This window comes from Erpetoichthys calabaricus, chromosome 15 (genome assembly GCF_900747795.2).
Source record: "Erpetoichthys calabaricus chromosome 15, fErpCal1.3, whole genome shotgun sequence".
In the NCBI taxonomy this organism is placed as follows: domain Eukaryota; kingdom Metazoa; phylum Chordata; class Cladistia; order Polypteriformes; family Polypteridae; genus Erpetoichthys; species Erpetoichthys calabaricus.
The window spans coordinates 81,387,649-81,401,844 of record NC_041408.2 but is presented as its reverse complement, the minus strand read 5'-3'; the positions used below and the strand labels follow the sequence as shown (position 1 = coordinate 81,401,844).

At 42.0% G+C, this 14,196-nt stretch overlaps 1 protein-coding gene across 10 annotated transcripts in view; it reads left to right on the top strand.

Annotated features, from left to right (window-relative positions):
• Window positions 1-14,196, top strand: part of ltbp1 (latent transforming growth factor beta binding protein 1) — a 386,058-nt gene that overhangs the window by 353,520 nt on the left and 18,342 nt on the right. For all 10 annotated transcript variants that reach the window (XM_028820637.2, XM_028820635.2, XM_051919196.1 and 7 more), the window contains one exon: window positions 11,357-11,518. In XM_028820637.2, coding sequence (XP_028676470.1) covers window positions 11,357-11,518 — 162 coding nt within the window. The remainder of the gene's footprint in view (window positions 1-11,356; window positions 11,519-14,196) is intronic.

Below are 14,196 nucleotides of genomic sequence, written 5' to 3'. Positions count from 1 at the left end.
AGACACCATATTAACAGGTTTACTTCACCTGTACCTAATGGGGCTCATTTAATCCTGTTACAGTGGAAGTCAGAGATCCCAGTTTACAGCCTTCATCATAAGCATAAACTTATCCAAAGTTGGTAATATAGTTAACTTAATTAAGTCAATTAAGCTTATCTGGTATCGAATAAGCGGTGGAAAATGAATGAATAAGTTATTATAATTACTGTATATACTCGCATTTAAGTTCTCCTGCGGATAAGTTGGGGTTTGATTTTACCATATAATTTCTGATATTTTATAATGTTGGTCGTATAAGTTGAATGTGGAAAACTCACACTATTGGTCCAAGAGATTATGATATGCTGATGCCCACCTGAGAGAGTAACCACGGATCACTACATGACCACACAGTAATACCCGAACTATTCCGAAGCGACGCTTGCACTGTTTTGTGTTTTTTGTATCTCACACCCTCATACACCTTTATCGTAAGAGCATCCCTTATCTACGATGGCACGTTCGATCAGAAGAAAATATGAAGCTGGTTTTAAGTTAAAAGTCATCGAAGTGGCGAAAAAAATTGGTAACTGTGGTGCTGCAACAAAATTTTATGAGTCTGAGAAACTGATGCGAATTTGGAGGAAGCAAGAAGATGCAAAAAAAAAAAATAAGTGTCGCATTTCTGAACGGGTGTATAAGTCGGGGTCTGATTTTATGATTGATTTTTTGGGTTTCAGGACCCGACTTATACGTGAATATATAAAGTATCCTTGAGTAGCCCAGATGAATCATGTATTGGGAGACCTGAAGATGGCAGTTTACAGACACTTCCCATCCAATCTAACGGAGTGAGAGAGGATATGCCAAAAAGAATGGGATAAACTGCCTGAATTCAGGTGTACAAAGCTTGCAGAGGCTTACTCAAAAAGACATGAAGCTGTAATTGCTGCTGAAGGAGTTTCTACAAAGGGTCTGAATACTTGAGAGATTGCACTTTTTAATTTTTAATAAATCTGCAAACCTTCCTGAAAACACCTTTTCACTTTTCCATGGGTTACTGAGTGTACATTGATGGGCAAAAATGGCAAATGTATCCATTTAATATTAAATTGACAACACAATTAAGTTGGCAGAAAGTAAAGTGGTTGGAATACTTTCTGAATCCACTGTATTTTGTCTGTATACAATATTTATACACAACGTCTCATACTACAGGTTTTTGCTGACGAACCACTTGGCTTTGAAGAAATTGTGCAGGGATTTCAGGTTTTTTTTTTTATTTTCTGTGTGGTAATGTTTGACTTTCATTGAAAAAGCTTGCAAAATCTTGCAGTATACTGATTAATACTGAAAGACAAAATGATATCTGTGCTTACTCTTCAAGCATTAAAAGTTTTCCAGGATTCCTTTCAGCCAGACAGTTCCATTCCAGCTGGTTCAGACCTCTGATCCACAATAGACCTGTTTTTGTGACTTCATTCTCTCAAAAGACTTCATTCGTATGACTGTGGCCTGGAAAATCTGTTTTTTGTATTGTTTTATTCTTTCTCGTGTGTTTCCTTAAAGACTTGAACAGTTTAACAGGTTCCATTTAGAACTGTCTCCTTGGGAGTCTTTCAGTGTTAAGCATACCTATAATGACACGACAGTAGCTGTCTGTCTTGCTCCATTTCCAAGCAGACCAGAGACCTGGGAGAAATTTGTCTGCCGATTTGGCACTCCCACAGAGTAACCCGTCTACTATAGTCTTGTTTGCTGCTGAGTTACTCCTTGCTGCTGGCATTTCATCCGACAGCTCACTTTTATCAAATTATAATTGATGAGAAGTCTCCTGTGACAAAACATGGACTGAGACTTCTGTTTAACAGTTTACATTATCTACATCAAACTAACTGTTCTTGAAAGTTCCCCGTGTTTGTACTTGTAGTAAGGGGGTGGATGGGTGGGGGGCATACAACTAAGTCAAAATTTGAAAAACTGCATGGAGAAAACCCACTATGTGTGAGACAGAAGAATGGCTTCCTCTGAATAAGAAACACAACTGCAAAGTTGGATTTCTGAAGATGCTTTATTTACTACTAGCCAACCCGCGGTGTAGCATATCACGCCGCTTTTTTAATGATTTTTAAGCAGAGGGAAAAAAAATGAACATTTGCAATATCCGTAATTTAATAAACCACCAAGAAAAGTAACATTGCAACAATGCACGCTACAAACCAACATGCAATCATCGTTCAGTACGCACTGCCTGCTCATGTGCCCGTCCCCAACTCCTCACCTGAGTCGCTTTCGTCTGTGCACCTGTGAGCCATGTTGGCTTTTCATTGTTCTTTGCGGTTCTGACTGCTTTTCTGCTGATTTCTTAGTCATCTCTTAGTCATCGTTCAGTACGCACTGCCTGCTCATGTGCCCGCCCCCAACCCCTCACCTGAGGCGCTTTCGTCTGTGTACAGTCCACATGCACCTGTGAGTTACGTTGACTGTTCATTTTTCAAACACCGCCTCTTTCGCTTTTCTCTCTGCTACAGTCCACATGCACCTCTGAGCCACGTTGACTTTTCATTGTTCTTTGCGGTTCTGGCTGCTTTTCTATATATAATCCACCAAGTCACCCAACCATGATAGTAGCAGGGGGGGGATTGTACAAAGGGCAGGGACGTAATCAGTGCGAGCGTATGACCCGCACTTACTGGGAATTCCTCGTTCGTGGGGAACAATTGCAAGCCCCGGCCTCCATCACGAATGGGGTTCAACGGCTTACCCACACCTCTCTGCGCCGGGTAGACACACGTTGATCCATTCAGTGTAGCGTGCTGGCTACATCCAAGGGCATCACAGACCTGTTAATGCTCAATCTCATGTGGTTGAAAGCCACTTGTCCCTCTAAGAAGCTGGACGCCGACCGCTGTTGGGTCACATAACTATTTAGCAGGCGCGAGTCTCGTTCGTTTTCGGAATTAACCAGACAAATCGCTCCACCAACTAAGAACGGCCATGCTCCACCACCCACTGAATCGAGAAAGAGCTATCAATCTGTCAATCCACTCCGTGTCCGGGCTGGGTGAGGTTTCCCGTGTTGAATCAAATTAAGCGAAAGGCTCAACACTTTGTGGTGCCCTTCCGTCAATTCCTTTACGTTTCAGCTTTGCACCCGTACTCCCCCTGGAACCCAAAGACTTTGGTTACCCGGTTGGCTGCCCGGCGGGTCATGGGAATGATGCCGCCGGATTGCCAGTCGGCATCGTTTATGGTCGGAACCACGACGGTATGTGACCGTCTTCGAACCTCCGACATTCGTTCTTGATTAATGAAAACATTCTTGGCAAATGCTTTCGCTCTCGCTCGAATTGTTTGCGGGTGTGGCTCTGTCGTGCATGTGCCATGGTCGGCAACTTAATGAATTGTTGGTGGGCTCGGCTCTGTGAGTTGGCGGCCTATCCCATGGTCTTAGAGTTGGTGGGCGTGGCTCTGTGTTGTCGGCGGGCATGGCTCTGTGAGTTATCGTCGTATCCCATCGTCTTAGCATTGGTGGGCGGGTCTCTGTGAGTTGGCGGGCGTGGCTATATCGTGCGTATCCCATGGTTGTCTTGCCTGTTCTGTCGGCTTAGTGAATTATATGTATAGATATTTAGAAAGTACAGCACATGTCTTACACTTGACTTTCAGTTCCCATATTTTTAGGAAATTTGTAGTACAGGAAAAGACCAGCAAGTAATTAAGAGTGTTCAGTTATTAATTCATTCCATTCCTGGAAAGCAAACTGTGTAATGCCGTAGAATTGATATGAAGGAACAGGTTTGTCCTGAGTGATGCACATCAGGTAATAGTGATATCATTAACTATTCAGGCTGCTTTGCCATAGTCCAGAAGTTACTAGTGTGTTATATACTGTAATTTAAGTATAACTTTCCTTGACTTGTATGCCACACATTGTGATGTTTAACCTAACAACTTGTTAGCCTTCTTAATGGCTTCTGTACACTGTCTGGATGTTAACAGTGATGAGTCCACTAAAACTTCCATATCCATTTCATAAGAAGTATTTTCAAGTTTCAGATGTCACATCATGTATTCAAATCTAACATTTCTACTTCTTATACTTAATTTTTTACATTTACTTACAATATATTTAATTTACCATAAATTTACGCAAGCCTGAATTCTGTCCATATCCATCTGTAATGACTTGGATGCTTCCAGATTATTTGCCATTTCACCCAGTTTGGTATCATCTTTAGACTTAACCAGCTTGTTATTTATATTCCTATTCTGATCCATTTATGTATATTAAAAATAGCAGTAGCCCCAGTACAGGACCCTGAGGGACACCAATTATGATCACTTAATTCAGATAAGTTCTTTGTACCATAACCCTCTGCTTCATGTGTTTCAGCCAATTCTGCACCTGTTTACACTCTACGTCCTGCACTCCCACTTTTTGTAGTTTGATGCCCAACCTCTCATGAGGGACCTTACCAAATGCCTTCTAAAAATACATAAATAATCTCATATGCACCCTTGGATTGTATCCCTTTGTTGCTTCTTCATACGTCTCTTGGATTCTTATAAAATAAGACATCCCCCTTCTGAATCCATGTTTACCGTTTCCTAAAACTTCTGCTGCTCAAACTTCTCCATTAAAACTCCTTCCATTAACATATCATTGACGTATTATTTAAGCTTACTATTCTATAGTTACTTAGCTCTGTCCAATCACCCATTTTATACAACAGAACAATATTTGCTATTTTCTAGTGCTCAGGAATTTTCCCATTGCATAGTGACTACCATATACACTCACGTATAAGTCGGGTCTTGAAAACCAAAAAAATCGATCATAAAATTAGACCCCGACTTATACACCCGTTCAAAAATGCAACACTTAAATTTTTTTTTTTTTTTACATCTTCTTGCCTCCTTCAATCTCGCATCAGTTTTACAGATGCATCAAATTTTTTTGCAGCAGCGCAGTTACCAATTTCTTTCGCTACTTCAATGACTTTTAATTGAAAACCAGCTTCACATTTTCTTCTAATCGAACGCTCCATTGTAGATAAGGGATGCTCTTACGATAAAGGTCTATGAGGGTGTGAGATACAAAAAATACAAATCAGTGCAAATGTTGCTTTGGAATAGTTCAGGTATTACCTTGTGGTCACGTAGGCACAATACATAGAAAAAAAAAAGGTCGTGTGCTCCGTGATTACTCTCTCAGGTGGGCGTTCGCATATCATAATCTCTTGCACCAACAGCGTGAGTTTTCCACATTCGACTTAATATGACCAACGTTATAAAATACAAGAAATTATACTGTGAAATCAAGTCTCGATTTATCCGCGGAAGAACTTATCCGTGAGTATATATGGTATATAAAACGTGCCAGGGGTTTATATCTGTACTCACTAACTCTCTTAAGCAGTCATGGGCAAATGTTATCTGGTCCTAGTCATTTCTTAGATTTTAGCTTATTTAATCAAAGCAGTGCTTCTCCCTCTACAATTTCCAATTTACTAAGGACTTCCTTAGTAGTCCCTGTTACTGCTGAGAGGTTATCCTCTTCTTCATGTGAACAGTATACGTATTAATACTGAAAGTCAAAGTGACATACAGCATGAGTTTAAAGGTCCATTCGGCATTCTGGTCTCCTACCACATTCGTTCCAAAGACAGGCATGTTAGACTGTAAACTGGCCTAGTGTAGTTGTATGTGAGCATGCTTTTTCTCCAGGGTTGGTTCCTACCCTGTCCATGTTGATGCTGAGGTTAGCTTTGGCCAGTGTCACCTTGAAATTAAGTATGTTGGTTCAGAATGGACGAATGACCTAATTTCTGCAGCCTGCCATCACCTATTTGCCATGGGAACATGTAACAGGGTGGGCACCCAAGATTATGACACAGACTGGTTGGATCATGATTATTTAATGTAGGTGACTAATGTTACCATACTCTTTTGTGGGCATAGCTGATCTTTCTGTATCATGGCCATGAAAAAGCAAGTTCTATGCACACAAGATTTTTCTACCTAGCTGCTCCTCTCTAGATCTCTCCAGACATTTATTCAGAAAACTGAAAATATGAAATAGAGTTATTTTGAGTAATTAGTACATAGAACATTAAGCGTATTTATAGTTCTCATTTGCTGATTGTGGATTGGCGGCACGGTGGTAGCGCTACTAAAGAGACTTGGGTTCGCTTCCCGGGTCCTCCCTGCGTGGAGTTTGCATGTTCTCCCCATGTCTGCGTGGGTTTCCTCCGGGTGCTCCAGTTTCCTCCCACGATCCAAAGACATGCAGGTTAGGTGCATTGGCGATTCTAAATTGTCCCTAGTGTGTACTTGGTGTGTGGGTGTATGTGTGTGTGTGCCCTGCGGTGGGCTGGCGCCCTGCCCGAGGTTTGTTCCTGCCTTGCGCCCTATGCTGGCTGGGATTGTCTCCAGCATACCCCCGTGACCCTGTGTTAGGATATAGCGAGTTGGATAATGGATGGATGGATGATTGTGGATTCCTAGGTTGACTTGTACCTCCTACCAAATATAATCATATATCTCGTACAACACTAAAAACGATAAATACCTTTACTGTCTTTACTGGCATGTGAAGGTCTTACAAGTCCGACTGCCTTGGGGTTTCTTAATACATTTTATTGCAGCACTACCATCTAATTTACTGCCTACTACCTGATCAAAGTATGACAAAGTCAAAGCAGTTCACATGTCAGGTCAGGGTCACTGTTTATCCACAATCTGAAAACCTTCCTAAGAAATCACTTTAAGTAGTCCTGGAAAAATTTTAGAACTCGGATTATCATGTGACTTTCAAAACCTGCATATTGTGCCAAGTCATGTCTATTCTCGCAATTAACCGTGCAGCCCATAAGTCTCCCTTAGGAGTGTAACGTCAGCTGTTCTTTTCAAATGTCAAGCAAGACTGCAGCTGAATCTGCTACTGTACCTTCAATAGCCTTACCAGATGACTGTTTAAAACAAAACAAAAAAAAAACAATAAATTGATTTGATTTCCTAAAATGAAATGGAGTAGTGAACCATCACTCTGCTAAGTTGTATATACCCAGCAAATAAAATTCATGAGCCCTTTGGAACATTCTTGAAACGAAGTAATAAAGGAGGCAGAGCTGATGTCCTTCATCCATTACGGCTAGCGCCCATTTAGCCACTAACTCGCAATACCAGTTACTCAATACTCTTCTTTTTTTCCCCCTTAGAGCAATGCCTGGCAAAGTCCTTCCTGAAATTCCATCCTAATCAGGGGTGAATTCCTTCCTTTAAACCCAGCTTAATAAAACTACCTTGATATTTACTTCATTCAGGGCCTTTTGTGTCAGTGTAATTAATAAATTTAGCACAGATTAATGTGTTGTATTTAAATCATTATTTTCTTAAAGTAAGCAGCTCCTTTTGATATCACATATTTTATAATGATCACTCTGCACTGACACACATTTATCAATTGCAAAAAAAGTGGACAACAGCACAAGATATTTTTCAAGTACAGTGCTAGAATACTCTCTCTTTAGTTGTAGAACAAGCAGGGTAACAACATTGGTCTAGATAATTGGGGAGATGGGGACTGGGCGGTAATCCGCAGTGTTACCAGAGTAAATACAGGGTGAGGCAGAAAGGATGGACGTTTTTTTACAAAATCACAAAATTGTTAATTTTTTTTTACAAAGAAATTTATTGAAAGATTTGATTTCATATTGAGATAGCATTTGACAAAATCAAGTGTGGAAAACAACATCTCCCATGTGGTGTCCGTTATCAATGATGCATTTCTGAAGGCGTTCATGGAAGTTGGCCTCCACTCTTTTCAACATCGCCCTGTCGATTTGGGCAACTTCCACGTGAATGGCTTCCTTCAGTTCCTCCAATGTACTGGGCTTATGCTCGTATACATGTGCCTTGAGGTGACCCCACAAGAAATAATCGCACATGGATAAGTCAGGTGACCGAGGAGGCCAATGAATGTCACCAAACCTGGAAATGAGGTGACCAGTGAAGAGAGGGTGAGTAACATCCATTGATGCTCTAGCTGTGTGGGCTGTCGTCCCATCCTGTTGAAACCACACACGCCGGATGGGAATACGTTTTTGTCGTAATTCAGGTAAAAAGAAGTTGTTCATCATCTCGATATAGCGCTCCGAACGATTACTGAGGCCAAGTTCAGAAGAATGCTTCCGAGCAGATTGACTTGGACTGCGCAGCAGGGCTAGTCGTACGCTTTCCACATTTTCAGGGGTACGTGCCGTTCGTGTAGCCCCCGACAGTCTTTTGTTCATTAGTGTAACTCGTGTACGACGTGCTTTAACCCAACGTAGTATAGTGTTACAAGCGGGAACAGCTTTATTTCTGTGGATATTGAAATGGCAACGAAACTCACGCTGAACTGCGGTAATAGATTGGTTGTTCTTGACAAAACAGTCATACGCAAAAACGTGGTGTTCTATCGTCCACAGCTCCATGGCTTCAACTAAAAAGAAAATAAAAAAATGCTAAGACTTCGCGAACCTAACGCCACCTACCGCACATCTGTCACTCCACCTAATTGGGAGTTCTAGCCATTTCAAAGACGTCCGTCCTTTCTGCCTCACCCTGTAGATTCATTGTTAAGATTTTGCTCTTATTTCTCTGAAAATCTCAACTCATTCTTAAACTCACTTAATCGGATTTAATGTAGGGGGATTAGGAGGTGTGTGACGATGTGGGTTCTGCTCCAGGCTCCCGTCTCCATTTTGGAAGCTCTTGAATCCGACACCGTTGGTAATGTAACCAGTGAGGACATCACGAAACAAGGGGATGGTGCAAAATGTGCAAAAGTGCTTTTATATACACAATCAAAATCACAATGTTCAAAATAACATGCAGTGCATCTCAAGTCATTAAATAAATAATCCAATAAAAGCAGTTGAAATTGTAGAGATTCCCAAAATAACTCCATAAAAACGAGGTTAAAAACAATTGCTGGAAGCAGTCTTTTAAAAGAAAGCCAGGTGCCGCCTTCTACTGGCGACTCCCTGCTTCTCCCATCCAGGGTATGCACCAGGGGAGTCACCCTACCTGCAGATGACCTTCTTCACTTGGCTGGTTTGGTGGCCTCCCGATCCCTGGCTTTGTTTAGCCATCTGCCAGACCGAGATTTGGCTTCCCCCAACGGCCAGAATGCTCATGCTGGGGTTCCACTCCAAATCTCCGACTCCTGTTGCCTTCACTGCGGTGAGCCAACCTTCTCCCAGTCACTCCTGCTCCACACCAGCACCAAGCAGGAGCGACCACTACCGTTGGTCCCCAGGTGTTGGCCAAACATCCCACTAGGGCTCCCTTGCTTCCAGCTACCTTCTTCCTTAACCTCCGTTCACTTTTTCTTTTTCTTCCCCCTCCACACTTGCGCCCCAATCTTCTTATATAATACCTGTCGGTTTGTTTGTCCAGGATTTTAAATCACCCGTAGCTCGCAAACTGTTTGACCGATTGACCCGAAATTTGGTATACATATACTATGTGACGTCTACTATCCGGTGATGATTGACCTCCAAGGTTATTCCTCTTTTTATTTTTATTTTATATTATTGTAGAATCAACTGTCGACAGTGGCCAGCAGGGCAGCCATGTGGCACATGTGTACAGGCGCCGTTCTAATTCCCTACCATCCTCGCCGTCACTTCCTCTACCTCTTCATATCTTAAATCATTCTTCAGGCAGATTGAAGACTTAAGTGCCAGCTTAAGTGAAAAACGTACTAAGTAATTGCAACACAAACACTGACTTAATCAGTTTTAACGTGAAAAGATGCCGACGAAAGAAGAGAAGAAGCGGGCCACTAGGATGGAGAAAAGAAGAGCTGCTCAGGATGGAGCAAGCATATCAACCTCTGAGCAAACGAATGCTAAACGTACAGAGAAAGAGGATGAAAACTAGGAATACTCAAGTCAAGTGTGTTCACTGCATGTTATCGTGCAGTCCGCCGTTACTGGTTATATATAATGGGGACATGGATCAGGTGTGGCGATAAGCAGCTCCTGGCATCAATTACGGATGCGGACGACTCCTCACCTGTGCAGTTAAGTGAGGACCGCCTGCATCACGAAGCACCCGGGAACTGCTCCGGCCACACTACCACGCCCCCTCTTTAAGCTGCGACTGCAGCGATTATCTATTTAAAAACTGGCCCTTTCAATCTGAGCTGTGAACGCGCTACAGCACAAGGCGCCATAGAATATCTTGGCAGCTTACAGTAAGGCCTTACTTAACACACATACATACATTCAGGTTAATTAACCAAACAACAACATTTACTTGCATTTACATGAATGTATTTGGCTGACACTTTTACCCAAAGCGACATGCAACATTTGAGATACAGTTGGTTACGTGTTGTTTTTCCAATTGGAGTACAGGCGGGTGAAAGGACTTGCTCAGGGTCACGCAGTGTCAGTGGTGGGATTTGAACCCACAGCCTCATGGATTGAAGTCCAAAGCCTTAACCACTTTGCCTCACTGCCTGCCTACTTTACTTATGCAGCACATTTTCATACATCAGTGTAGCTCAAAGTGCTTGACAATAATAATAACTAAACAGAGTTACAAAAAAAAAGTTAAAACAAAATAAGTTATTTGTAACAGTAGAGAGTCACGATGTTCAGCTTAATTACAAATTCTGGTCAGATGGCCAAGGAGGACAGGAAAATAAAAATCCCAGTTGGTGGGATGTTGGAGAAAATAAACCTGTGGGGATCCAAGGCCAAAAGACCACCCAGACCACACACCCCCAACCATAAGCCCCACCTTAGGCATTCTACAGTCATTAATAGGACACTCTTATGGAGCATCTCAGGTAGCTACAGCCTGCTTAGGTCAGTCAGTCCCGTTTCTGAGCCCTGCAGTCCATTAATTTCAAGTCTCCTAGTAAAGGGTCTGAATATTTGTGTCAATGTGATATTTCACTTTTTTTATTTTTAATTAATTTGCATTTGTAACATTTCTAAAATCCTGTTTTCCCAATGTCATTTTGGAGTATTGAAATGAAAAATAAATTTCAATGATTTTAACACAAGGCTGAAACATAAAGTGTGGAAAAAAAGTGAAGGGGTCTGAAGACTTTCTGGAAGCCCTGGAATTCTTTTCAAAGGGGTTCAACCAGAGACAATACCCTATAGGAGTAGCACAGAGAGTTGTGAGTACTTATGGAAGGATTCAGGTGGTCTTTCCTACTTATGGTTAATTGAGAAAAATCTTTGAAATTGTGTTCAACTTTGATATTATGCCTTTTTGAGGTAGACATTTCAATAACACACATTATTGTGTAACTACACTTTTGATATTATTGTTCTTCTAAAACTCTTTTCTTGTTTTCCAACAGAAGATCATGCAATGCTTTGTAACATACCCTTCCCTGGAAACAGTCGGAGATACGGACAAGACGCCTTAATCCCTCCTGATTATTCTGAGTCAAACCTGGAATATGATGCAGATGCTGATGCACATGCACCGGGGTTTTTACCTCTCTTCAGAGAGAATGAGCGTAAGTCTGTTGATGAGACAGTTTTACTCAACCACCAGTTTAAGTTGCACTTAAGCAATTAAGACAAACTCACCCACTGCCCCACCTAATCGTACTTGGGCACAAAATGATGCTGCCAAAGTACTTTATCTGTGAAGGTTAACAGTTAATCATTATGAATGAAAAAAGGGTATGCCTACGCCAATAATATTAACTTTTTTTTGGCTAAGCTTTTGACTGAGTTATATAAAATATGTTTCAGTTTTGCTAAAATATTAGATTTCAGTTTTAATCGCTAGATGTAATCTAACCAGAATTGTGTTAAAATTGTTAAGCAGACATTAAGGATATCGGTATGAAATCACCAAGCGTTTAGGATCTCGACACTAAGAGATCTCTGCTGCCACCTGCTGGCAGGCCCTTTTATTTTTCCTGATTGCTTTATTTTCCTAGTACTATATACCATTTACCAGTACACACATCCATCCATCCATTTTCTAACACACAGTTAAAAAGTTTTCCAGTTTACCCAACGTTCCTTGCCACATTATTTTGGAGCACACAAAACATTTTTAAAACATGTTAAGGGGATCACAATTCATTAACTCTTAGCGTATCTGCCAGACAACATGTACAGTAGTAATGATGCAATTTAAGTGTACTCACTCGAGTTTTATTCATTATCGGGCCACTGATGGCTACAGCCTGTCCTGAAAAATATCATAAACAAAAAGAAAAGTAACCCTGGATGGGGTGCCAGTCCATCTCAGTGCTCATTCAAGAGTCAACTGGCATGGAAATGGGAAAAAATGGAGCACCCAGAGGAAATCCATGCAAAGACAGAAAGAGCATGCATACACCACAGCGAGGCTATGTCTGGGCTGTGAAAATGTGTCTTGATATATAAATTACTTTATAAAAGATGTCCTTTTGGAAGTTTCACACATCTTCAGGCGCGCCCATTCTACTCTAAGAAGAATGACTATTATTGACTATTACTGAATGACTGTGTTAGACCACTGACATACGTATGAATTACAGTAATCCCTCGCTACTTCGCGGTTCACTTTTCGCAGATTCACGACTTCGCGGTTTTTTAAACATAGTACATGTAGTAGTATTTCCTAGTCTAAGAACAACAAAACAAGTTCGGTGACTAAGTGCGTTGTAACACGGGCTGTGATTGTTGCATGGGAGGGAGACGACAAATCACAGCTTCCCGCTTTCTAATCGGGCCTGTGATTGGTGCTTTGACTGATGCCTAGATCCCACAGTATCTCTGTGGTGTTATGGGTCCACAGCTCTTCCAGCAAAGGCCGTTTTGTTTTAAATAAATAATCGCCGCGCTCGCGGCTTACCGAGGGGGCGTGGTAGCTGTAGCGAGCCGCAGGGCGATCTGCAGTGTGGGTGTTTCTCACCTAAGTGCACAGGTGGGAAACTGCCCACATCCATGATTGTTCCTGTGGCCAATGGGCTGCAGCTGCCATGTCCTCCCCGCATATATAGAGAAGCGCGAGCCGGTTAAGGGGAGAGGAGAAGTAAAAGAGGAAAAGGAAAGATGAAACATGAAACGGAGGAGGCAGGAAGCAGTGAAGAGAGAGAGAGAGAGAGAGAGTCGGTGCGAGCGAGTGCAGGCGAGTGTAAGCTCGTGTGCAGCTGTACAGGTAGCTTGGGTGTATGGCCAACACCCGAGGAGTAGCAGCAGTGGTCACTCTCGCAGAATATTCTGAAGGGCAAGAGTGACCGGAAGGTGGATGACTGGTGAGGCGAGCCAAACAGCTGTAGCAGGACAGTGTAGAGAAGGTCAGCTGCATTAAGAGCGTCTCGCCTGTTGCAGAGCCCGCATGGGAGAAGCAGGTCAGACGCTGATGCTGTTTTTAAAGACTGCTTTCTGTTGACGTTTTAACCTCGTGTTAAAGGATTGTTATTCTTGTGTATTTTAAACCTCCACTTCATAACTGTTTTAAGGATTATTTATTTAAAGATTTATTGAATGCTCTACTGCACTTTGGACAACTGTTTTGATTCTTTTAATAAAAGCGGTTTACTTTACACTGTGCTGTGTGTGAAAAAGAAGCAGCGGCAGCAACTGCCGATCACAATGTTTTTACTGCGCAGCATATTCATCACCATTATCACGTCATATATAGCTACGTGTACTTCGCTATACAGTAAGTGTAAACTTATCTACCGATTTCATATTGCTTAGCAGTTGTCCCTGTTATTAATAGAGTAAAGGGTGGGTTGTAAACAATACAGGGAGGGTTTAAAAACGTCCAAATACACGTTCAATAATTAAATAAATATGGTGTCCCTACTTCGCGGAAATTCGGTTATCGCGGTCGGCCTTGGAACCTATCTCCCGCGATAAGTGAGGGATTACTGTACTGTATTGTTCTGGACTGCTCAGGTTCTGCTGAGACTATGCACTATCCCAGTATTAATCATTATCTGATAAATACTTCATCTTTCTAGGTGGCACAGTGGCAGTGCTGCTGCCTTGCAGTAAGTTGACTGGGGTGCACGTCCCAAGTCCTCCCTGTGTGAAGCTTGCATGAGTTTCCTCCAGGTGTGCTGGTTTTCTCCCACTGTCCAAACACGTATAGGATAGGTGAATTGACGACACTAAATGCTTGTGGTTGCCTTGTGAAAGACCGGTGCCAGCTTTTTCGGAGAGCCGCAAAGGAAATCTCGGCTAG